The sequence below is a fragment of the Labrus mixtus genome, chromosome 4, assembly GCF_963584025.1.
Source record: "Labrus mixtus chromosome 4, fLabMix1.1, whole genome shotgun sequence".
NCBI lineage: Eukaryota > Metazoa > Chordata > Actinopteri > Labriformes > Labridae > Labrus > Labrus mixtus.
Genome location: NC_083615.1, coordinates 11,932,966 through 11,956,188, shown reverse-complemented (window position 1 = coordinate 11,956,188; position 23,223 = coordinate 11,932,966). Strand labels below are relative to the sequence as shown.

General features: G+C 41.4%; 1 protein-coding gene across 2 annotated transcripts in view; it reads left to right on the top strand.

Annotated features, from left to right (window-relative positions):
* Nucleotides 1-22,923, top strand: part of mon2 (MON2 homolog, regulator of endosome-to-Golgi trafficking) — a 38,124-nt gene extending 15,201 nt beyond the window's left edge. Inside the window, exons 6-35 of one of the 2 annotated variants that reach the window (XM_061035875.1) lie at nt 157-254; nt 581-706; nt 938-1,132; nt 1,473-1,597; nt 1,855-1,994; nt 2,163-2,316; nt 3,221-3,411; nt 3,779-3,860; nt 4,419-4,600; nt 5,306-5,418; nt 6,452-6,556; nt 7,043-7,123; nt 7,248-7,321; nt 7,416-7,506; nt 7,686-7,787; nt 9,855-9,965; nt 10,643-10,818; nt 10,992-11,154; nt 11,782-12,075; nt 13,124-13,322; nt 14,813-15,456; nt 16,095-16,238; nt 17,123-17,140; nt 17,628-17,756; nt 18,799-18,989; nt 19,072-19,132; nt 19,216-19,339; nt 19,606-19,813; nt 21,376-21,458; nt 21,917-22,923. In XM_061035875.1, the coding sequence (XP_060891858.1) occupies nt 157-254; nt 581-706; nt 938-1,132; nt 1,473-1,597; nt 1,855-1,994; nt 2,163-2,316; nt 3,221-3,411; nt 3,779-3,860; nt 4,419-4,600; nt 5,306-5,418; nt 6,452-6,556; nt 7,043-7,123; nt 7,248-7,321; nt 7,416-7,506; nt 7,686-7,787; nt 9,855-9,965; nt 10,643-10,818; nt 10,992-11,154; nt 11,782-12,075; nt 13,124-13,322; nt 14,813-15,456; nt 16,095-16,238; nt 17,123-17,140; nt 17,628-17,756; nt 18,799-18,989; nt 19,072-19,132; nt 19,216-19,339; nt 19,606-19,813; nt 21,376-21,458; nt 21,917-22,080 (4,568 nt within the window). In that variant the 3' untranslated portion in view covers nt 22,081-22,923. The remainder of the gene's footprint in view (nt 1-156; nt 255-580; nt 707-937; nt 1,133-1,472; nt 1,598-1,854; nt 1,995-2,162; nt 2,317-3,220; nt 3,412-3,778; nt 3,861-4,418; nt 4,601-5,305; nt 5,419-6,451; nt 6,557-7,042; nt 7,124-7,247; nt 7,322-7,415; nt 7,507-7,685; nt 7,788-9,854; nt 9,966-10,642; nt 10,819-10,991; nt 11,155-11,781; nt 12,076-13,123; nt 13,323-14,812; nt 15,457-16,094; nt 16,239-17,122; nt 17,141-17,627; nt 17,757-18,798; nt 18,990-19,071; nt 19,133-19,215; nt 19,340-19,605; nt 19,814-21,375; nt 21,459-21,916) is intronic. The other variant, XM_061035876.1, reaches the window with a different exon arrangement.
* The last annotated feature ends 300 nt before the right edge of the window (nt 22,924-23,223 follow it).

Genomic DNA, 23,223 nt, shown 5'->3' with positions numbered 1-23,223 from the left:
GTCCATTTGGGTAATCAACATTAATCAAGTAGCTCATTAATCACTTATTCATTGTAAATGTTGATTAAGCTGTACTCTTATTGTTTTGACTCTTATTTTGTTGCAGCACTTCAAATGAGTTTCTTCAATGGCTAAAATTTAGATCTTCTCCTTTAGGTATAGTGGAGCAGGCCCCTCCTGTCCAAGGAAACACCAACAGACGGTCTGTTAGCACTCTGAGACCTAGTGCTAAAGACGCATACATGCTGTTCCAGGTATGTCCACCAGGGGGCGGCAGCCTTCTACACTGCCACTTGAAACATGCCTGATGACCTCATCATTTGACGACTGGAGTCATGAACTTAAAATAGTCCCAATAACTGGAAGTTATTTAAATTTCTAACTCCTTGACCTTGAGTTTTAAAGTGTAGGAAGAGCTTGTAATTCCTTTCATATTTGCAGTGAGGTAAACTAGCAAGAAGGGATTCAAAGGCCTCCTTGTCCTTCTTCACCCACACTGCACTTTTGGTGACTGCACTGTATCAACCACTGTGATGTGTGGGCCTCATTGTATAAAATGCTGTCATGCATCTCCCTGCAGGATTTGTGCCAGTTGGTGAATGCTGATGCCCCCTACTGGCTGGTTGGGATGACAGAGATGACCCGGACGTTTGGCCTGGAGCTGCTGGAGTCGGTTCTGAATGATTTCCCTGGGGTATTTCTACAGGTATATGCAGCCTTACAGGTTATGGACAATGTTGTAGACATAAACAGAATTCACCAGAGCACAGATCCAGAAATTCTACATGAGGGCTATCTTTGGTTAAATCTTTTCTTTCCAATCTCTATTTTTAGACAGCTTAGTGCAGAGGAATGAATCATTTTTATAACAGTAGTAGGTCTTATCATTTTCATAACACCTGTCTGATCCCTCTCGTCTTTGTGTTCCCGTCACCAGCACCAAGAGTTCAGCTTCTTACTGAAAGAACGTGTGTGCCCCCTCGTCATCAAGCTCTTCTCCCCCAACATCAAGTTCCGACAGGGCAGCAGCAGCTCCGCCTCACCAGCGCCTGTGGAGAAACCTTACTTTCCCATCTGCATGAGGCTGCTGCGGGTGGTCTCTGTGCTCATCAAGCACTTCTACAGCTTACTGGTAAGGCTGGGGACGGCTGACTGATCAGGACTGTTGCCTGATTGATGCCTTATGAGTTAGGGATTTTCTCCACTTAATTGATCTTGTCTGATTAGCATAGGATTAGCAGTTTTGTCTTAGTTCTGCTCCACATGCTTTAAGAAGCTCAGCCGCATTTAAGTAAATTAACATTGCTGCTTTTTTTATGAAGTCAAATTCTGTCAATCTTCAGAATGTAAATGTAGCTTTTGCAGGTGTCAGCAAAAGTCAGTAAACCAGTGGTGAGCTTCATCAGAGGGGATTCACTTACAGGTCAAATCTGACCAAAAATCTGTCTGATTTTTGTGCGTTTGTTTTGCAGGTGACGGAGTGTGAGATCTTCTTGTCTCTGCTGGTGAAGTTTCTGGATGGAGAGAAGCCACAGTGGCTGAGAGCAGTGGCTGTGGAATCAGTCCATAGGCTATGTGTGCAACCGCATTTATTACGGTAAGCAACATTAAGCGGTTCAAAGTTTCGCAACTAACTTTGTACCTCACACTGCTAAACTGATGATGTACATTTCTCAGTGACTTTTCTGTCAAACAAAGCTAACAAAAAACAAAATCCATCAAAGATGCCACCCAAATTGTAAACAACACAATTTTGGAATATTGTGGCACCACAATAACTAGTTTCTTTCTGATTTTTTTTTGCTCGCAAACAACCTTCTAATCGCAAAAATCACGTGTTCATTTCTCTCCCAGGTCTTTCTGCCAGTCTTACGACATGAAGCAGCACTCCACTAAGGTATTCAGAGACATTGTCAACGCCCTAGGCTCGTTCATCCAGTCTCTCTTCATCGTCCCCAACGGAGGAAATCCTGCTGCCGTCAGTGCACCCGCTGGTCAGTTTACAGTTTTCTTTAAAATCTTGTAACAAATCCTCCTGCTAAGCTAAATGATTCTCCAATAGAGGAAGTAGTGTGTTTACTTTAAACATATTGAAGTCTTTTTTTCATAAGCAATAAAGAGAATAAGCCAAAGAAATCCCATCAATATGACTGTCTGTCTAGGAGGCTCAGGTTCAGGGACCCAGGGTGCAGCACAGGGCGGCCCAGGGACAGGAGGGGTCAGTGGCAACCTGACCACCCAGGCTGCATTTGAATACCGTGGTACCTGGATCCCTCTGATGACCGTCAGTGTCCAGGGCAGTGCAAAGGCCACCTAGTAAGTACCACACAGACCTCACCTTTCTACCTTAAATGTAATTCATTTCACAGACACAGAAGAAGTAAACAGCTGTAGAGATTTTCAATTCCATGCTGCTCACAGGCATAACGTTACCTGAACAGCCTTACTGTTACACTAGCTGTAACCTGCAAGCAGTGATAGATGATTGTGTATTACTCAGCAGGGTATCATAATAAGGAAGAGATCAGAGTCGTAACCCTACTTAAAGACTGAAATGCTTTTATCATAAGTCTTTGGAAAGTGAGGTTTAAATCCCAGCTAGATTGCTCAGGCCAGAGGCCTCTCTTTAATCAGTTGAGTTCTTAATTGACCTTTCTTTTGGTTATGAAATCTATTTGTAGTAAGTAGGATTCTTGCTGGCAGACAAAGGCTGCGTGGAGCTGACTTCCTCTACAATGAGAGAGAGTGACGCACACTCCTTTGATTCTATTTAACAATGAGTGCATAAAGAACAGATTCTTTATCCTGAATGAGAAAATTAAAAGAAGCCCCATTAAAATAGCTGTTTTGCTTTGACCATAAACAAGACTAAATTTAGAAGGAAGAACAAGTTTGCTTCTACAATGCTGCGATTGGTTAGGTTAAGATGCTGACTAGCTTGACAGGGGCATCACCGTCTGGCTATATATTGTTAGGGGCTGGCACATTGTGTATTTATTTTTTTATTGAGGTGGAAAGATGCTTTGTCGTTGTATTTTCTGCACTCCGTCTGTAAACTTCTTGGTGAGCTACTGCGACATGTTTTAGACCACTGCTCCACAGCATGTGAACACACACACAGACCAACATGTATAGCTAAAAAATCAGTTCACACCAGCACACACACACTCTCTGTAACCTCCTTCTCATGTGCTCTGTCCCTTTTTTTTCCACCACTCAGTCTTGAGATGCTGGACAAGGTGGAGCCCCCGTCCATCCCAGAGGGCTACGCCATGTCTGTGGCCTTCAGCGCCCTGCTGGACCTGGTGCGGGGCATCACCTCAATGATCGAAAGAGAACTGGGCATAGAGGAGGAGGCAGCTGCTGAGTTCAGAGAGACTCATCCTGATCAGGAGTGGCAGCCACAACAAGGTGAGAACTGACCAAGGGGAAGGAGGAAGAAAAGAATGTTTATAATGCAGTTTAATATAAGCTTAGAGTGAATATAGAAACAAGTAAAAACAAATAGATTTATAAGTAAGGATAAGCAGCTAGAAGTTTCATAAATATCTTAAGGGTGTATAAGTAGAGTATGTTTATAATTATTATTATTATGGTTTTTTTTGCATGACTGCTAGTATGACCCCTGGTGGCCAGTATGATGCCTGTATGATTCTGTCTTTTAAAAGAACAAAAAATAGAGGCATGTTTTGATTCACAGCCTAAGAAAGTGATAATGTCTGAATAAAGTGAAATAGTTCCTTCATAAACTGACAAATGATTTCTGTTTGTGTCTTAGGAGCCCACTTGGTGTGGGAGGAGATGGTCAGTGCCTGCTGGTGTGGTTTACTAGCTGCTCTCTCTTTACTACTAGATGCAAGGTAAACTGACTCTCTCTCCCTCTCTCTCTCTCTCTGCCTTCGCACCAAACACTTTTCTGCAGCCAGCAGACATGCAGGATGTGCACATTTTGCGTTCATCTAGAGAGAATGAGATTTCCCATGAAAATCCCGAAATTATACAGTGTACTTAATTTGTCCTTTTGAAATGTCTCTGGCCTACAGCAAATGGAATTTGACCATATCTAATTTCCAACAATGAAATCTACGGGACATGATTCTTTTTCATAATTGTTTGACTAAATAAAAAATATTTTCCTTCTGTCTGATGACCTGCAAAGAATCTGTCAGACCATACTGAAAACACTTAGTTGATTGATTTTAGATGTCAATCTTACAGATATTAAAAAACAACAATTGCAATAATGGATAGAAATATACTAGGCGGCTGTAATCTTACCTAGGCTGCCCTCAAATGTGTAGTCTGTGTGTGGAAAACACTGTAAGTACAGTTATTATCGGTTAAAGAGATGTGCACTGGATGACCACACTCTTCACTCTTTCCTGTGTATTTCCCCCTGCTTTTATTTGTCTCTTTAGCACCGATGAGACAGCCACTGAGAACATCCTAAAGGCAGAGCTCACCATGGCCTCGCTATGTGGGCGTCTGGGCCTCGTGACGCCCCGGGACGCTTTCATCACAGCGATCTGCAAGGCCTCTCTGCCGCCACACTACGCTCTGACTGTTCTGAGCAGCAATGCCGCTAACCTCTCCAGCAAAGGTAGAAAATGTCACTTAAAAGGACGTAGAAAACACAATCCGCTCAGTACCACCTGCCTCCTTTTCCTTTGCACTATATAACCCAAATGTGATTGCCTGAACACGCTCACAAATAATCCTGAAATACTTGGTTAAAACTGAAAAACCATCTCATTTTGTTTTGAATGCTTGAATAGCTGCTTTAATGTTAGCATCTCAAAATCCAATATATAACTGTACCACACACAGCAAGCTGAAGATAGCCTCTGGTCATGTGTATTTATGTAAAACTAATAAGCTCTTCTCATCTCCCATAAGGTTTGATGTGCATGCTGTAAAACTGAGCTTAACATGTGAACTGTTTGCAATCTACCTGTCCCTATTGCCCGACTCTTGTTGCTTTAATCCTAAACTTTTCACTGTGGCTTCTAATTAGGAACACCACATAGAAATATGTCTGGGGAATGCAAACATACGCACAGATGCTCTCAAACACATCGCTCAGACATCCATTATTTGCATATTAGCTTGTACAGATAAAGCCGCCAAATTGGGTCTCAACTTTCGATGGATGTTTGCCTCCAAGTTAATTAAGGAGTCTTTTCTTGCGTGTCGTGAGCTCGTTATAAAACCTGTTTGTGTGTGTATCGCTGGCTCTCAGTGAAATGCTTTACTCCTGTGTGTGTGTGTGTGTTTGTCTGTGTGGGTGTGTGTTTATTCTCCGCAGCCTACTCGATCCAGGGCCAGAGTGTTCAGATTATCAGCCCCTCCAGTGAATCTCATCAGCAGGTGGTGGCTGTGGGCCAGCCTCTCACCGCCCAGCCCCAGGGCACTGTGGTGGTAAGGGCACACTAAAGCATGAGGGGGTTAGGGTTTTACGAGAAATGAATAATTTTAACATAATGTAACTATTTGCCTAAACCAATAAATATAAACATTTTATGATAAAGACTAAATATTTAGAGAACCCAATTTTACAAAAACAATCTTACAGCAGCAAAATGAAAGCAAAATGTTGCTTTGGGGAGGATAGATATGTTCAAAATAAAGATCCTTCGATCTAACCAAGCCAAGACTACGACCGGACAACAAAAACAAACAATACAAGACAAACATTTTCTAATTGCAAGTCTTGGGCAGTAATTAGGCTTAGACAGTAGAGCATGCACCCCATGTACAGAGGATACAATTTTTGTTGCACTGGTGGAAGGATCGACTCCTGGTCCTTACACAACTTGGTGCTTGTAACCCCCCTCTCCCCACATTTATTGTCTCTTTAGCTCTCCTATTAAAAAGATGTGAAAAAGAAGCAAATAACCCAAAGATTCACTTTAACAAGCCACGTTTAATAAAAACCAACCAACCAATTTCTCTGAGCAGTTACAGCACAAACTCTCAAATATAAATAAATAATGAAAATGCAAAGGAATACATTAATGAGATGTCTGTGCTATTAATATGCAACAAGCAGAACAGCCTGCGTATTCAAATGCCCACATAAAGATCAGACACACTTTATGTCTCGAGGCACCAGGAACAGTTGTTATGAGCATGTAGAGGTCAGGTATGTGAATCCCCCCTGAGGGCAATTTCATTTCAGAAAACATCAGTGACCTTGGCCCTAACCTAGAATAATTTAGCTCTAATAAGAGTTATTATCCCTATAGAAACTGTAGGTGCATATATACCCTGCCTTCTTTTTGTTAACATGATCAACATGATGTGACGGCTTTTAATTTTCATTAAACCCGCAATTGATGCCTTTTCTGTTATTAAACTCATTTCGTCTTTCCCTGCTGTAATGTGGCAGCCAAATGCTTGATGACATGCTTAATGACTTGTACAATAATTGAACTGTCTCTCCTTCTGACAGCTGACAGCGAAGAACATCCAGTGTATGCGAACCCTGTTGAACCTGGCTCACTGCCACGGGGCCGTGCTGGGGACCTCGTGGCAGCTGGTGCTGGCTACACTGCAGGTACTACTGCCACCTGGTACCACACATTTACACCTACCAACACACAGACACACATATGCACACATTCTCTAATCTAATTAGACGAGTCAAATGAGGCAGCTCCCGTTCTTTCATAATGCCCTTTCTCCCTCTCATGCGTACATGAAAAAGTACAAATTATATATTTTTAGATACATAAATGATAGCTCACATGACTTGAGAAAATAAATAAATGACCTGCAGGGAATTCCTTTTAAGCCACATTGTCAAAAAGTATTTCTGTAGTGTCTAAATGCATTTTGTGCAAGCTTCTTTAAAACTTACTGGATCAGAAAAGTCTTGAGTTTCCCTTTAATCAGTCTTGACTCATTTGCATTTCCTCTTAATCAAGGTGAATAATAAGCTTTATCTATCAGCCTGTCGTTGCATTTCATGACCTTAACAGTTTATTCAGATGCAGTTCACCCTGTCTTCAGCTCTCATCAGTCTCTCACTCTCCTCTCTCAGCACTTAGTCTGGATTCTGGGGCTAAAGCCCGGGTTGGGCGGCGCCCTGAAGCCTGGTCGAGCTGTGGAGGGACCAAGTACAGTGAGTCTTTTTTCTTTTTTTTTCCAGGAACTTTTAGTCGTGCATGTATTTCACTGTGTATTTTTCCACTTCATTGTTAAAATGAATGGGCTCATTGGGTGTGATCTTGTCTTTACCTAAACAGGTTCTGACTACAGCAGTGATGACAGACCTGCCCGTCATCTCAAACATCCTGTCCAGACTATTTGAGAGCTCCCAGTAAGGACGAAGCCCCCATCTTTGAAATATTATACGTGCTATGCAAAATGTGCAGATACACTTAATGTGGCTCATCTCATTTTGTAATATTTAGGTACCTGGATGACGTGTCCCTACATCACCTGATCAACGCCCTCTGTTCCCTCTCATTGGAAGCCATGGAAATGGCTTATGGAAACAACAAGGTAAGCTTGAAGGTTAAATGACAGATAAGATATTTATCTGGTTCTGGATTATTTATCAAATGTAGGCTTAAATTTGAGAGGAATTGGATGTGAAATATAAACATATGAATGCATTTAATCCGCCGGATCAGGGTACAAGCTGTCTAGTTATTATTTATATTTTTTTGTCTTGGTTTCAGGAGCCTTCTCTGTTTGCTGTGGCCAAGTTGCTGGAGACTGGCCTTGTGAACATGGATCGTATAGAGATCCTGTGGAGACCCCTGACTGGTCACTTATTGGAGGTAAGATCATAAACTGTATATAATTCAGATAAAGAGCTCAGTTCTTAATCACTGTCAGCACATTTCATTCAAGCACAATGAGAGATGAATGATGCAGTTCATGAATATGTTTTCATTTTGTCAAGCAAGGTCAAACCGAGCATGTGCTTGAAATAACTTTAGTATGGTTGACTTTACTGTCAAGACTTCATCCTGTACAAACATTGTGTCAGAGATTTGAACTTTTAAATGTCAGCTTAAAATAAATGATTGTACAAATTTAGTAAAGTACAGTAAGTCATTATTTTCAGTCTGATGATCTAATTGGAAACGTCATAGAGAAGTTTGGATCTAAACTACAAAAATAATTGTCAGAATTGTTCCTCTCTGCTGAACCCTTCTCTCAGTACCAAGGCTGTAATAATGCTGTTTGTTTTAACAGTGGAGTGTGGTGTTCACAAAGGGTTTAAATGACATTGACTTATAGCTGCAAGCTGCACCAGTTAGACAGAGCTGTAGTTCAGTTCTTTAGTCCTGAAGGAGAAATACAGTGGAACAAGCTAGAGAACAGTGTGTGTGACAATCCTCTCTTTTCTCTGTGATCTTACATATTTTCTGAATATACAGTAGATTGTTGCATATTCACTGTTCAGCAGATAACATTTCAACTAATGTTAAAAAAAGATTGTTGTCATAGCAACATTAAAAATAGAGTTGTCCCCATGTTTGATGGGACCCGACCAGCGTTGGGTGATGCCTCAGTACAATTTGAAGAGTAATTACAATTTGTGATATAACTATAGCTTTAAATATAAGAGGTGTTTTTATATAGACATTATTGCTTAATGTTGGACAGTTATGTGATCTAAATGTTTGATCAAAACTGTTGTGTGACATTTTTAAAATGACACAACAGTAGAGCTATGGCACAAAAACCATGTACTGACAGGTGTGCTTTCAAAGCACTCTGGATCACCAGAGTTGTGTTTAATGTAATATACATATACTCAAGATAAAACTGAATTAACGTGGGTGTAGTTACTTTCTTGTCTGTAAGAGGATTCTCCTTTTATATGTGTTTAAAGTGTGTTGAGAGGTTTTCTTCACATTCTTTTTGTCTATCTCCCCTCTCTCTCTCTTTGCACTCCTGTCTGTTTTGCAGAAGGTAAGCTCACATTCTCTCCTCCATAATCATTTGCTTCCTCCTGTATTTTCGTTTTTTTTCCCCCACCTGTTCTCGCTCCCTCTCAGCCTGGCATCAACATGTTGGAGTTGAGAGGTCGCTGTTCCAAAATGTGTCCGCAATCTGCATTTCCTCCATTTTTCCTGACGTTGTTGTGCAAAATGTCTCATGTGATTTGCAATCTCATCCGTAACAGAAGCCCAATCTGAAGCTGTACCTGCACCGTGTTCTCAATGCTCAGATTAAATCTGCTTTTCTGTCTTTGCAGGCTTTTTTAAATTCAAATGCAGTGCTTTTACATTTTGATGTAATTTGACAATGAAATCATCTTGATTATTTGTTTATTTAGGGAGATACATTTTGATCAAGATAAATATTTACCATGAGAGGCATTGATGATCATGCAGGACTGTTGAAGCCAAATTATCAGAAGCAGTACATTATCCACGATTAGCAGTCTCTATTCTACATCTGTAAGTCTGTTTCTGACCAGACTTGATGACTTGAATGAAAACAAAACTGGACAAACTCACCTATGGATCAAATAGGATTCATTTAACCTTCACATAAGCTTAGAATATAAAAATATATTTCTCTATTCTTGGATTCTTTATGCAGATCACCTGGCTTGGTACCTAGCGAGGGTGCTTTTCTGTTCTGTTGAGCCTGGCCTCTCCATGTTTATCTGTATTGTACTAGCTTCCATGATTACACGGTCTGTCGCAGCATATCCTGCTATCACAGGGGAACACAGTTTCTATCACACAGTCTGTAGTTTATTTCACCCACTCGTTTCACACCCACCCACCATGACCACTGCTGGGAGCTCTAAACACCTTCTGCATCAGATCTGTCTTCGCTTGCATGTGTATGCAATTGTGTGTCGATGTGATGTGTCCCTGCAGGTCTGCCAGCACCCAAACTCCAGGATGAGGGAGTGGGGGGCCGAGGCGTTGACAGCGCTTATCAAAGCAGGCCTGGCTTACAAGCATGACCCTCCTCTGGCCCAGAATCAGGTAGCTACCTGTACAGGAGTCTACAGTAACACAAAAACAACACAAAACCAGAAATCTACCAAAGAAGGAGCATTTATAATCAACATTTATAAATCACTTTGATTTCCACCTTGTTGCTCTTAGCCCTTCTTTATGATATGAACATTGTAGAAACTTGTGAGTGCTTTATTAGGTGGGTGTATTATTTTTCACTACTTATAATGGGTTGTGTATAATGGCTGACATTTGAGAAATCTCCTCTGTTGCAGTGCATGTCATAATAGATAAGAGTATGCCAAATGCTTAAAATGTGGAAAACATAAATGTCACAGCCACTTACTCTTGTCACTCACAAACACACAGCCCGTGACCTTCACCTCAGTGAGAGAGATAAAGGGAACGGCACAGAGCGTATCAAAAGCAGGGCAGGAGAACTGTGTGGAGGTTAATAGAACAGCGCAGAGCCATAAAATGATGACTGCCCTGTAGAAATGCCACAGACAGACACTTCTTCAAAGCCTTTAGTGGCCCCTGGGGAAGCTTTCATAAGTGCGTGTGATCAGAGAGTGCATCCTACCATGTTTAAATGCATCACATGTTAAAAAGGAAATGAGAAATCATTTTAATTCAGACTGAAACTACACACAAATATCATCTAACAAATGAGTTACCACCTCCCTTGTTTTTTAATCCTTAAGCGGCTGCAGCTTCTGTTGCTGAACCCCCTGAAGGAGTTGTCCAACGTGCTGCACGCAGACATCCGGCAGAAACAGCTGGAGAGTGTCCTGCAGATCCTCCAGAGCCAAGGTGACGGTCTGGGGCCCGGCTGGCCCCTCGTGTTGGGTGTCATAGGAGCCATCCGCAACGATCAAGGGTAAGAGGAGAAGATGTTAAAGGCAGACAGGGCTTTACATTAAGATGACCCCAAATAGTTCCTGTTCCATGTTTAAGACAAACATGTCCTTAATTTCTCTTCTCACAACAGTTTCACCAAAGTATTTCAGGGAACTTAACCCAAATGCTGTCTTGTGTCTTGTTTCCTTTAAGGGAGTCATTGATCCGAACAGCCTTCCAGTGCCTGCAGTTGGTGGTGACAGACTTCTTGCCCACAATGCCTTGCACGTGCCTCCAGATCGTAGTGGATGTAGCTGGCAGCTTCGGACTACAGAACCAGGAGCTTAACATCAGCCTCACCTCCATCGGTCTGCTGGTGAGAGAACAGATGTTTTCTTGATGCTCAGACATGCAGACAGGCTTCCTGCATCCTCATGTATTGACCTGCAGAGATGATTAAAAAATCTGATGAGCTGGGCTACTAGGGTTTTTTAAGCTAACAATTGAATACAGTAACTAGTCGAGTCCAGTGTGTGAATGTGTGCTTATATAAAGGTGACTATGCTAACAGATAATATGGTTTTAAAGTAAAAAGGAAAAAAAAGAAATGCCTGTCCCTGCATACTCTGTTTAAATCTGCTGGTGTGAAGGAGTGACAGGTTGGACACTTTACTTTTACAATAGTTTAAAAGTTGAAATATAGTATAGTTAATTTGATTACACCATTATAAAAACACTTAATTCCTTGTTTTCCATTATTTTATCTAATTTAACCGCACTTAACCACTCTGCTGACATCTCATAGATACTTTATACAGTATTCAGGACATGCAAAACCCGATATTGATCTGTGGTTTACAGGATTACTTCCCGTGGAGTGTGGCAGTTCCTGTGAGATTACTTTATGGTAATAGGATAGCAAAACTGCCAGAAGCATTTTACCAACCTTTCCTCTCCACAATCCCCCCTCCCCCCCTTTTTTTTTTTTTTTTTAAACCCACAGTGGAATATTTCGGACTACTTCTTCCAAAGGGGCGAAACCATCACACAGGAGTTGGAGAGGGAGGAGGAGGCTCAGCAGAAGCAGGCCAAGGAGAAAGGAGAGACCCTGAACAGGCCCTTCCACCCCGCCCCTCCCTTTGACTGCCTGTGGTTGTGCCTGTACGCCAAGCTGGGCGAGCTGTGTGTCGATCCACGGCCCGCTGTGCGAAAAAGTGCAGGACAGACGTTATTCTCAACCATCGCTGCCCACGGGACACTGCTGCAGCAGCCAACGTGGCATATCGTGGTCTGGAAGGTAGTGTGCAGGAACTTGTTATTGTCATTTTGTTTTGTTTATTAGAAGAGGCTCTAGAGCTAGCTATGAGACACACCAATTCAGATCCAACGGTTTAATTACTTTTCATAGATTTTCTGCATTATTTTTGTATTTGTTTAATGTGTGTTATTCTTATTGACATTTCTTTTGATGAAAACATTTTAACTCAACAGTAATGCAGTTCTCTAACCCAACTTAAAGATACACACACATGCACATTTACACATGTGGGGGAGGGGTGAAGAAAAACTTAAATAAATGTATCTGATCTGCGTGTCAAGCATAAAAAACATATTTACATATCATTTCATGTTAATGTTAGATATGAGCTGTTAATAATGGGAATATATGAAAATACAAACGCTCGTTAATGAGTCCAAATGTTGCAAAAAGGGATACAAAGGTTGTAATGAAAAAAAAAAAATGAATGGCCATCCCAAAATAAACACAGCAATTTACCATCCTTTAATGTTCTGTATTACAATACTATACCATACAGTAGGATATGTTTCTTTATGATACGATGCACTTAATTTTAACCTTTTAGGGGCCATCTTTGTCTTGGACCCACATGCACAACCAATGCAGCCCTAAAGGTCACACATTATGCAAAATACACTTTTCCATGTTTGTCAAACACTAATGTGTCCCTAGCCTGTTTACAAACCCCGCAATTATGAGAGAAGTCCATCCTCTCCGTCTTTTTTAGAAAATGTGTGCTCAAACAGGGCCTTCTGAGATTTTCCCATCGTGACATCACAAAAGGCAGTAACCCCTCCCCCTGTTGGGTGACACAACTAGATGTTTGGTCTGGCTTCTTAGTTTGCCTTTCCACTGTACACAAAAGGGCATGGCGCGAGAAAGCCCGAGCCCTGAGGGTCGTGGTCAGACACAGCTCATTTACATTTAAAGCTACAGACACAGAAACAGCCTGTTCTGAGCAGGGCTGAAATAGAGGGGTTTATAGGCATGGATTATGGGCAGAATGCACTTCGAAACAGTTGAATCGTCTATTTGTCACCATTAGGTACTGTTCCACCTGCTGGCCTGTGTGAGGACATCATCCACTACAGCCGACAAGGAGAAGATTGAGTCTGGTGGCGGGAACATCCTCATCCACCACTCACGAGACACAGCTGAGAAACAGTGGGCGGAGACGTGGGTTTTGACACTAGCCGGGGTGGCTCGCATCTTCAACACGAGGCGGTATCGCCTCCAGCAGTTAGGTGAGTCATGGAAGGTATTTGATACTGTTGTACATAAGGTGGACTGTGACACATTGCGAGAGCTACTATAAGATTTTAAACAATTTAAACGATGTACTGAAATGGATTCATAAATCTGAAGCAAAGGTCCAGGAACAGCCCACCTGTTCTACATTATTACCACACATTAAGTCATGTTGAGCTCCATGCTGGCAGGATTTATATTCCAATGAGAGATGACTGATAAAAGCTCATCATTAACTGCTCTCACCCCTTTGAACATTTTAGTCTGTGCCAAATTACCAGAGGTGACTCATAATATACAACACATTACGAGCATACATCACATAAATCACTTTAAGAGATGCTTCTCTTCCCACATACATCCTAGATACATTGACGAAGTGTTGCTGGCAATCTAATATCCCTGTATTGGATTAGAATTGAACTGATACCAACACCTGTAACATGCCTCCCACACAGCATTAAAATGTGGTTTCTGTTACCAGCAAATACGACAGTCAATGCCAAGACCTTAAACCGCCATAATTAATTAGCCACCTAAAAATCGACTGCGCTCTAAAATAGTAGCCCTACGCAGCGAGTTGTGCTATGCTTCCTACGTTGATGTGTTTTGCTGCCACGGGCATGTCCTGTTCTGGAGATCATTTCAGGTAACACATCCCTGATGATACTAAACATTCATTCTTTAAATATCTTTGGTTAAGTCTTAAGGGTCCTACAACTATTATAGCCATCATATCACATCTCTACAGGAATTTGATTCCTTTTGCAAAATGTATTGACAGGAGTGGTAGTTTATGTTGCACAGAAGATCGTAATGGACATGCATCCCTACATTTTATTTACTCAATGTTCCTATGATAACGAGCCATTTTTAAGTTGTTATCTTGAGCTCTTGACTCTCCTCTGTATAACAAATGTTATGTTCCTATTGTAACAAATATATCTCATTATCTCAAGATAACAAAGGTTAACTGTAGGCTAGTCACTGGTTGCTCATGAGGTAGGTTAAGCCTATTTCCAAGTTTGTTTTGGGCTTTTGCCCAGTCTGAGGATACAGGAAAAAAAAGATCTCAAGTAAACAATTGGAAACTACCTGTTATTAAGGGAAACAGAGTACCGGTAAATCAGATGTATGGCTCCATGTCTGCTTAGGACTTCTGCAGTAAAGGTTGATATAGAAGAGATTTGGGTTTGTTAACAGGAAGGAGAAAATAGAATATTAATATCTCCATATGGGATTCCTAGAGTGATTTAATGGAAGAGAAAATTAACTAATATTCAAAATATAACTTGAAACATTGTAAGTGACTGATACACCCTCAGTTTTAGTGATAGCTCTCCCCATGTGTCGTCTGTGAAATTCTATTAGTTACCACATGTTGGTTTCACATATTAAAGTGCTAATTGCCACATTTTAATTACCGTTGACACGTGCTGTTATAGGAAGTCTCACACCCACCCGTCATTTTGCTGTGTGTCTGCAGGTGATTTCTTCGAGGCCTGGGAGATCCTGCTGAACCACATTCAGTCTGCGGCTCTCAGCAAAAACAACGAGGTCTCCCTGGCTGCGCTCAAGAGCTTTCAAGAAATCTTACAGATAGTCACTCCTGTTAAAGACTCTGATAGAGCAGGAGATGCACTCGCTGCTATGGGCGTCCCCCCAGTGCTCATCGACCCCCTCTCAGCCACTGGTCCCGGGAGACCTCTGGTGCGTTCAGACTCTCTAGTTGAGCGGCTGACGCGATACAACGGCGCCGAGTTGCAGGCCCCTCCCCCGGGGGAGGAGTCCGCCTTAGAAGACTCTGCATTGTGGTGGTCAGCGTGGAACACGTGGTATCGAACCGGAACGGACAGCACGAGGCCGCCTAGTGGCCCGACAGAGAAGCTCTCCTTCATCCCCAGCCAGCCCTTCCTCACTGCGCTGATCCAGATTTTCCCAGCTCTCTACCAGCACATTAAGGCCAACTTCAGTATGGAGGATCTGAAGAAGCTGGGGGTCATCCTCCACGGGGCCGTCTCTGTGCCTATCAGCAGTGACGCCTCGCCCTTCATCCTCCCCTCCTACACTGAGGCGGTGCTCACCAGCCTGCAGGAAGCTGTGCTCACTGCTCTGGATGTTCTGCAGAAGGTGGGCAAATGCAATGTTAACAGCATTTTAGTACCCTTATCATGTTTCCTAAAAAATACATATCTTATACATTATGGGTCATAGAAAAAAGCAAGATAAAGGTCAAGTCTGTGGGGATGTCAGACACATACATGTTCATCTGGTTAAGAACACTGCTGGAGCGTTTGTCAACAGAGCTGTCGATCATGACGTTACAGCTGCTCTTTTATTTCATCAAATAACTAATTAAAACTAAACTACTCCAAAAAATGAACAATTGAACAGAAATTAGCATGATTATAACTATCATGACAGAAAACAAGTCTGACTTTCATTTATTTGAAGTGTATTTTAACTTAACTTTAAGTCACCTTGACCAAATTCATCATTTCACGCATACCTTCTTTTTCATTCCTGAATTACGATATAAGGACAAAATAGTATTTTGTACCCTTTATTGGATGTTTCTAGATAATACTTTTACTCCTCTTTGGCATAAATACGCCGATCCTTACTTTCTCTTTCAACCAAAAAGACATTTCTTCTCATATGTCTCCACTCAGCCCAGGAAACAATGTGTCAGTCTGTTAAATTATGCAATGTGCAGTCCCGTGGTGGATGTCAGCAGTGTTTGTTCCTCCCTTCCCTCCCTGCTGCAGGCCATCTGTGTGGGCCCGGAGAACCTGCAGGTCATGTACCCGGCCATCTTTCAGCAGCTGCTGCTCTTCGTGGAGTTCTCCTGCAAGCCTCCTCAGTACGGCAGGATGGAAACCAAACACGTGGCCAATGCCAAATACAACCAGGTAGGGGGGGGAATGGAATATATGGCAATATTGCTTTTTTTTTTTTTTTTTTTTCTGTATGTCTTTCTACAGTTTTTTTCATAAAAATGTCAGATGTTGTATACTGTGATTCATCTTCGTTTTCTCTTTGGTCATTCTTAACATCATCCCTCTTCTTTGATGTTCACGAAACCAACCCCCACCCCTTGGGTGTAGTTCTTATGAAGCCCCCATTGTGGCTCTTTGAGGTTGAAAGGTTCCTAGACCTTCATTAGTTGCCCCAAGTAAATTCTTCCTCATATTCCCTGAGTCATGCTTCAACTTGCTGGCAGCACAAAGAGAAATGTTTCACCCAAAAAATAAACATTTCAAGTTGGAAACTTGGTGATCTTTATTGAAATGAATTTATTCATTAAACCAACATGTTTTTTTCTCACAACAATGTTTTGATTTTGGGGATTTCCCTTTAAACCTCTAGAATCCAGCATGTGCTCTGCCTCCAAGGGAAGGATGGGAGTTTCTTGCACTAACACAGGCAAGCTGGTGCTGTTGTGCTTAAAACTCAAGAAGTAAACATTTAATGTCTGTTCTTGATGGTCAGCCTGCTTGTCCTGCATGTGGGGTCCAGACTCAGCCTTATACTGGACCGTTTTGTTGATCTCAATCTGTTTAAATTGTTTAATAAGAGGATCAAAGACATTTTCACCCTGCCAAACAGATGTTTTGGGTGGTCCTTTAGATTCCCTCTTATGTCCATGGTGCTAGGAGTGAGTGTGTCTTCCCCTAAAACAGTCCTTATCATTCTCTTATACAACAGCACTACAAATTCAACTCACAACACCAGTTTAATTGCGATATCCTCTCTCATTCTGTTTCTTGGGACTACTCACTGGAAACCATTTAAGATCCAGCTGTTTGCACCGGTGAGTTCTGTCATCTCCTTCAGCCCCCCCCTCTATAATGTCACCACTAAGCTGTGCTGAATGGTGGCAACCTATCCTGTGCAGTAGATGAGATGTCACACCGCATGGTAGGCTCTCACATCTCATCTGCGTCTCTCACTCACTCCATGCTCCCCCTCTCTGCCTCCCACTAACTGGTGGTCATGCCTCTGTGTGCACAGTCCCTGTGCAGTTTGATTTATTTCAGTTGATTTTTGGTGTTTTTGGTGTTCATATGCACATGTGGTTGTTTCTATTTATTTAAGACACACTTTGCAGCATCAAATGAGCTCAAAACTCTTAATCAGTCTAACCAAACCTGAAGCTGAAAGCGTCTTTTTTAAATAAATGTGTATACTTGTACAAAGTGTGTCTTTAAAGACTGCTTTTAATAAGACTGTTAGGGACGATGATTTTTCAGATTGTTTGACAGACGTCCCTTCCTGTTTTGTCTTGTTCAATCCTGCAGGCGGAATGGGTTGCCTTAAACTACGTGCCCTTTGCTGAGCGCTCCTTGGAGGTGGTGGTGGACTTGTACCATAAAACGGCGTGTCACAAAGCTGTCATCAATGAAAAAGTTCTGCAGAATATCATCAAGGTAATTTCACCTCGACCGATTATTCATTGAACTATGAGAATAATAATAATCTCAATGTCAATTTGTAAAAGCAAACTCAAGGCCTACCTTGTAAATCTGGTTTTTAATTCTAGTTAAGCTTATGTCACTTTATTTCTGTACGTATTTATTTATTTTACTTTTAAGTCAGCTGTGTTGATTTATACTGTATCTCGCTTATTCTTTTTTATTTTTCTGGATTATTAGTATTTTTTAAAAGATATTTTGGGGGCTTGTTGCCCTTATTAGATAAAACAGCTGATGAGAGACAAAAAATGTAGAGAGGAGAGAGTGGGGGATGACATGCAGCAAAGGGCCGAGGTCAGATTCAAACCCAGTGCCGCTGCGACGAGGACTATGGCCTCTGTACGTGGGGCTAACCACTAAGCTCCCTGGATTCTCCTTATTTTGCTCTCATGAATTCTAACATTTTTATCCTACCTCCTGCGTTACCTCATCACAAATCAGTGACAGCGTTTCAAAAGTGAACCAGCGCCTGTATTGCCTGTGCATTAAATGTGGGATGATGGTGCTCATAAGCTGTGTCAATAAAAATGTAAAAATAAAAGAGCAAAAAAAAAAAAGTATGTATTGATAGACTTTGCAATTTTTTACATCTGTTTTTGTTAGTTTTTTTATACTAGCCTAATTAGGCCAGTTTTCTTTGCGCCTGTGTCCGTCTTTTAAAGACCTAACCTCTTACAGCTGACACTGAGGATTGTATTAAGTTTCGGACACCTGCGTTTAAAGACTCTTTTCCCACAGTCTCTTACTCTTACTTAAGAGAGTTGATTTGCAGAGGAACAATTATCAAATTTCCCAATGGATGACTCCAACATTGGCCCAGACATTTTTCGTTTCCAAAACATGAAGACAATACGTGTTAAATCTAAACCTTAGGGAACCCAGCTGTTCTCTGGAAAGAGCACTTCTTTCAAAACGATAGTTGTTAAAAAAAATGTCTCTGTGTCCCAAGTCTCACGATTTCTTGCTGTTGCTGTCTCTTCCTCTTATCCCCCGTAAGACTCTGAGAATGCCCCTGGGTTTGAAGTACGCCTGTCCGTCAGAGAGCACCTGGAAGCTCGCCGTTTCGTCTCTGCTCAAGGTGCTGTCTATCGGACTGCCAGTCGCGCGCCAGCATGCCTCGTCCGGGAAGTTCGACACCATGTGGCCAGAGCTGGCTAATGCCTTCGAAGACTTTCTTTTTACCAAAAGGTACAGATCGACACAGTTGTAAAGTCAACAATGCACAATTTTGAAATTCTGCGTACCAAGCTCTTTGTTTGTCCATTTATAGCACACCTCCAGATAACCTTTCCATCCAGGAGTTCCAGAAGAATGAGGCCATTGATGTCGAGGTAAATACTTGTCCTAGAATCTAGTCTTTTGAAACCGTTTTGTTTGGCAGCAGATATCCTCATTGTGTCTTTTTCTTTTTAAGGTGGTCCAGCTGATCAGCACAGAGATTTTGCCGTTTGCCAATTTCATCCCCAAAGACTTTGTTGGCCAGATCATGGCCATGCTCAATAGAGGTTCCATTCACTCACAGTCTCCGTCGTTTACAGGTATGATATACTGCTCAAATCATTTGACTCTAGCTGTATTGTTTACTGATATTTCTAATGGGGCAGCAGGGTTTCAAGCTTGGGAATCATATTGAAATGATGAATAATTGATTCTTCTCTGTGACTCATCACCAACAATGGCTTATGTCAAAAACTCTTCATGTGTTGAGAAAGACAGTGAAGCCCTGACTGTCCACTTGTTGTAGATCACTCTAGAGAGCAGCGTCAGAGAAATGCCCACCATGTGAACGCTTTTGTTTTGACAGAGGCTGAGATCGACGTGAGGATGAGGGAGGATTTTTCTAAAGTTTGTTTTGAGACACTGCTGCAGTTTTCCTTCAGCAACAAGGTGTCCACCCCGCAGGAGGGCTACATCTCCCGCATGGCGCTCTCTGTGCTCCTCAAGAGATCCCAGGACGTTCTCCGACGCTACGTGGAGGACGAGAGGTTGAGTGGACGCTGCCCGCTGCCCAGGTACAAGCCTCTATACACCTCTGCATAACATACATGGAGCACCTTTGTTGCCCAAAATGATTTCTTTTTATGTTTTTGTACCGATGAGTTTCTCAGAAATCCAAACTCTGGAGTGTAATGTTTTCATCTTAAAGGCATTAAATGCAAAACCCCAAACAACCTCAGCTGTAGCTGTTCATCCATCATTTTTTACGTTTCTCTTTTGTAAACAACATAAAACCTCTGCACTTGTTCAGTTTGACACAATGACACCATACAGTATTTCACAGTTGGGAGTAGCTCTTCAGTCTTTAATATGTTTTTTTTTTAAGACACAATGAAAGTTAAATGATGCCCTCGGGGGGAAATGTGCCATTAGTAGAGAAAATGGCAGAGGCAGGGTGTGTGTGGGGAGTTCAGGAAAATAGGACAATTAGAATTTACACATGAATAGCAAATGCAAGGTGACTTAGATTTTGAGAAAGCATTTTAGAAACTAGCTATGTTATATACAGCATGTATGAATTAAAGAAACAAGAAGATTACAGATTGTATTGTTGGAAAAAAAACAGATCTTACAAAGAAAAGTACAATCTAACAATAGTCAAATTGCTAACATAAATCTGGATTTAACACAGGGAAGAAATGGATTTCACACATCAGTGATTTTACTTTGTTTTATATATGTGGACAAAAATAGGAACAGCTCTTTTTTTTTAGCTTGTAAGAGCTACATGAAATCTTATAACATGCTGTTGGTAGTCACTAGTAGTAGTCACTTGAGTCTGCGTCCGCACACTGGAGAACAACACAGAGAACATGACAGCTACTTCACTGACTGTGTGGCTTATTTTGAGTCATTTTAGTCAGATACAGACAGAATACTCCGGGATTTCTCTAGAATAAAGGCTGTCCACATTGACCCAAGCTTGTGCTGGTGCATGAACTGTACCATGCCGAAGCACACCTCTTCCAAGCATACCAGAGCCAAGGAAGTGTACCGTGCTTGAGCATGGATCGGAGCACTCAAACTAGTCGAATGAACTGGACTTGAAGCCAAAGTATGGATTGCCTTGTCTGAGTGCGGCCTTAGAGATACATAAACACTGTATCCCTGTACTTATCGAACACACACCATTGAGCTCACATTCATTTGTGTGCATTGCTCAGATATCTACTTAAGATGTTGGAGTTCACCTGTTCAGTTTATTCTAATTACTTCAATGTAGTGGTTAACAAAGTGTTTCATCTCTAGTGGTTGAGTAATATTTTGTTAGTTTTTTAACTTTTTCACCGCTTATTGGAGCTGAAAGTCTATCGAACAGATGCAGTGAAATAGTTTGCTTTCTATCTCTTGTTTAGATAACAGGAAATTACTTCTTATTGCTTTATAGTTATCTAAAGAAACCCTTAAGTCACCTTTTCCAAAAGCTTTCTGTATGTTTGTTATATAAGTATTTTGAATGAAGGATGCATTCAAGTGTTTACGCTTCCCTTTATCTCATCCATCCTTTCTCTGTAACCTCCAGGTTTCATGTAACCTTTCGTCTCTGAAGCTAATGAAAGTCTTTTTTTCATTTCAGGCAACAAGTGACAGAGATTATCTTTGTCTTGAAAGCTATCAGCACTTTGATGGACTCCCTGAAAAAGACACAACCAGAAAATGGTGAGTATTAAACTGTGTCAAAGATTGACTAGATCTTTGAGGTGACACAATTAGAATAAATATAAGAACACAATAAAGCCTCTGTATCCGTCACCCAAATGTCAGATAACTGTGTCAGAGTACAGTTGGGACCATTTTTCAAATGAATTTTCATCTCTAATCTGGGGAGAACTGTTTATATTTCCAGCAAGGTCAATTACAAGTCTTTATGTGAAGCGGCTATAGATTGAAATGAGACATTGTAAGATTACGTTTTTGAAGTGCCCTTCAACATGTTTGCATCGCGTCGTCCTCCATTCAGAGCAAAACTCATTTCCAGGCGCCTCTGGGAATTTATTAAGAACTGATTTCTCTGATTGCCTGCTATAACCATTTATATTGTCTTCTTTCTCCCCCTCCCTCCCTGCTCCTCTTTTCTGTTTTTTTTTTCTTGTGATTCTTTTGTTTACCATCTGCAGTGGATGGCAACATATGGGCTCAAGTGATAGCCCTGTACCCCACACTGGTAGAGTGCATTACATGCTCGTCGTCTGAGGTGAGCTCAGCCCTAAAGGAGGCCCTGGGGCCCTTTAAAGACTTTATGCAGCCACCCGTGTCCAGAGTTCAGAACGGGGAGTCCTGACCAGGCTCGCTCACATGAGCTCTTTGCTTTTTTATAATGAAGAAATCTTGAATGTGTCTACTCGACCCATGTACTTTACAAGTGAACGGACATGAACTCCATGTGAGCCCCATCTTACGGTGACATGAAGCAACCCACAAGAACAAGAGATTCAAGACCTTCTTGGACCACGTTGATGACCCTGACCTTCATACGCTTCATCGTATGCTTCTCATGTGAGCTGATTACGTCTCCGCCCCCCCTCCATGCTCATTCAGACTGGCTGCACTCTTGTGTTATCCAAGGAGATTAAAAATAATTGCAGTGTTTCCTCCGGGTTTTGTTTATTTTTTTTCTCTCCTGATGAGGACAATTTGATGTACAGTGTGTGGTGATATTGTTGATGATGTAATGAAGAACAAAAACAATAAAAAACTGGGGCTTTATCGATCTTTAAAAAATGAACATTTAAGACTTTTGCAACATTTTCAACAGTGAGGATTTTTTGCAAGAAAGCAAATCTTACTGTAACATTCCATGTCATCTTTAGCCAGCCATCTGAGAAGGGATGTACTTGTCTGTATAAAATAAATGGGTCAAATCTACAATCAGCTCTATGCTGTCTGTGTGCTCAGCTACTTGCATGGGAAGTTCAGTATTGATCCTTGAGTTGATGCAAAAATCAGTTCATATTAGTTAAGTCAAGTTAAGATCCATGATAAAATATTCAAGCGAACATATCAACCTGTTTTAAAAACAGTTATATTCATCCCAGATGAGCCTGCCTCATTCCCTTTATTAAAAATACAATATGAAGAATTTCACACTAAAGTATCTAAATTAATTAAAAACAAACTAAACCTGTTTTTTTGTTTTGTTTGTTGAGTACTTACATTACCTCTAATATTTAAAACAGTTATCAAACCCAGAGAAGTCCTTAATTCTATAATTGTAACAGGACGTGTCTTGTCGTCGCGGTCTCCATGACAGACACGTTTATCGTTGCCGTGGAAACACCTAATGTTGCGTCACAGACCGCTACGTAACGAAGCGGGAACAGCTGCTGTTCTGCTGCGATGAAAACGTTATGTAAAGTATACTTGGATACATTACCTTGTTGGTAAACAAATTCTCTCTAGTCGGTTTTGTCCGTTCATCTTTACT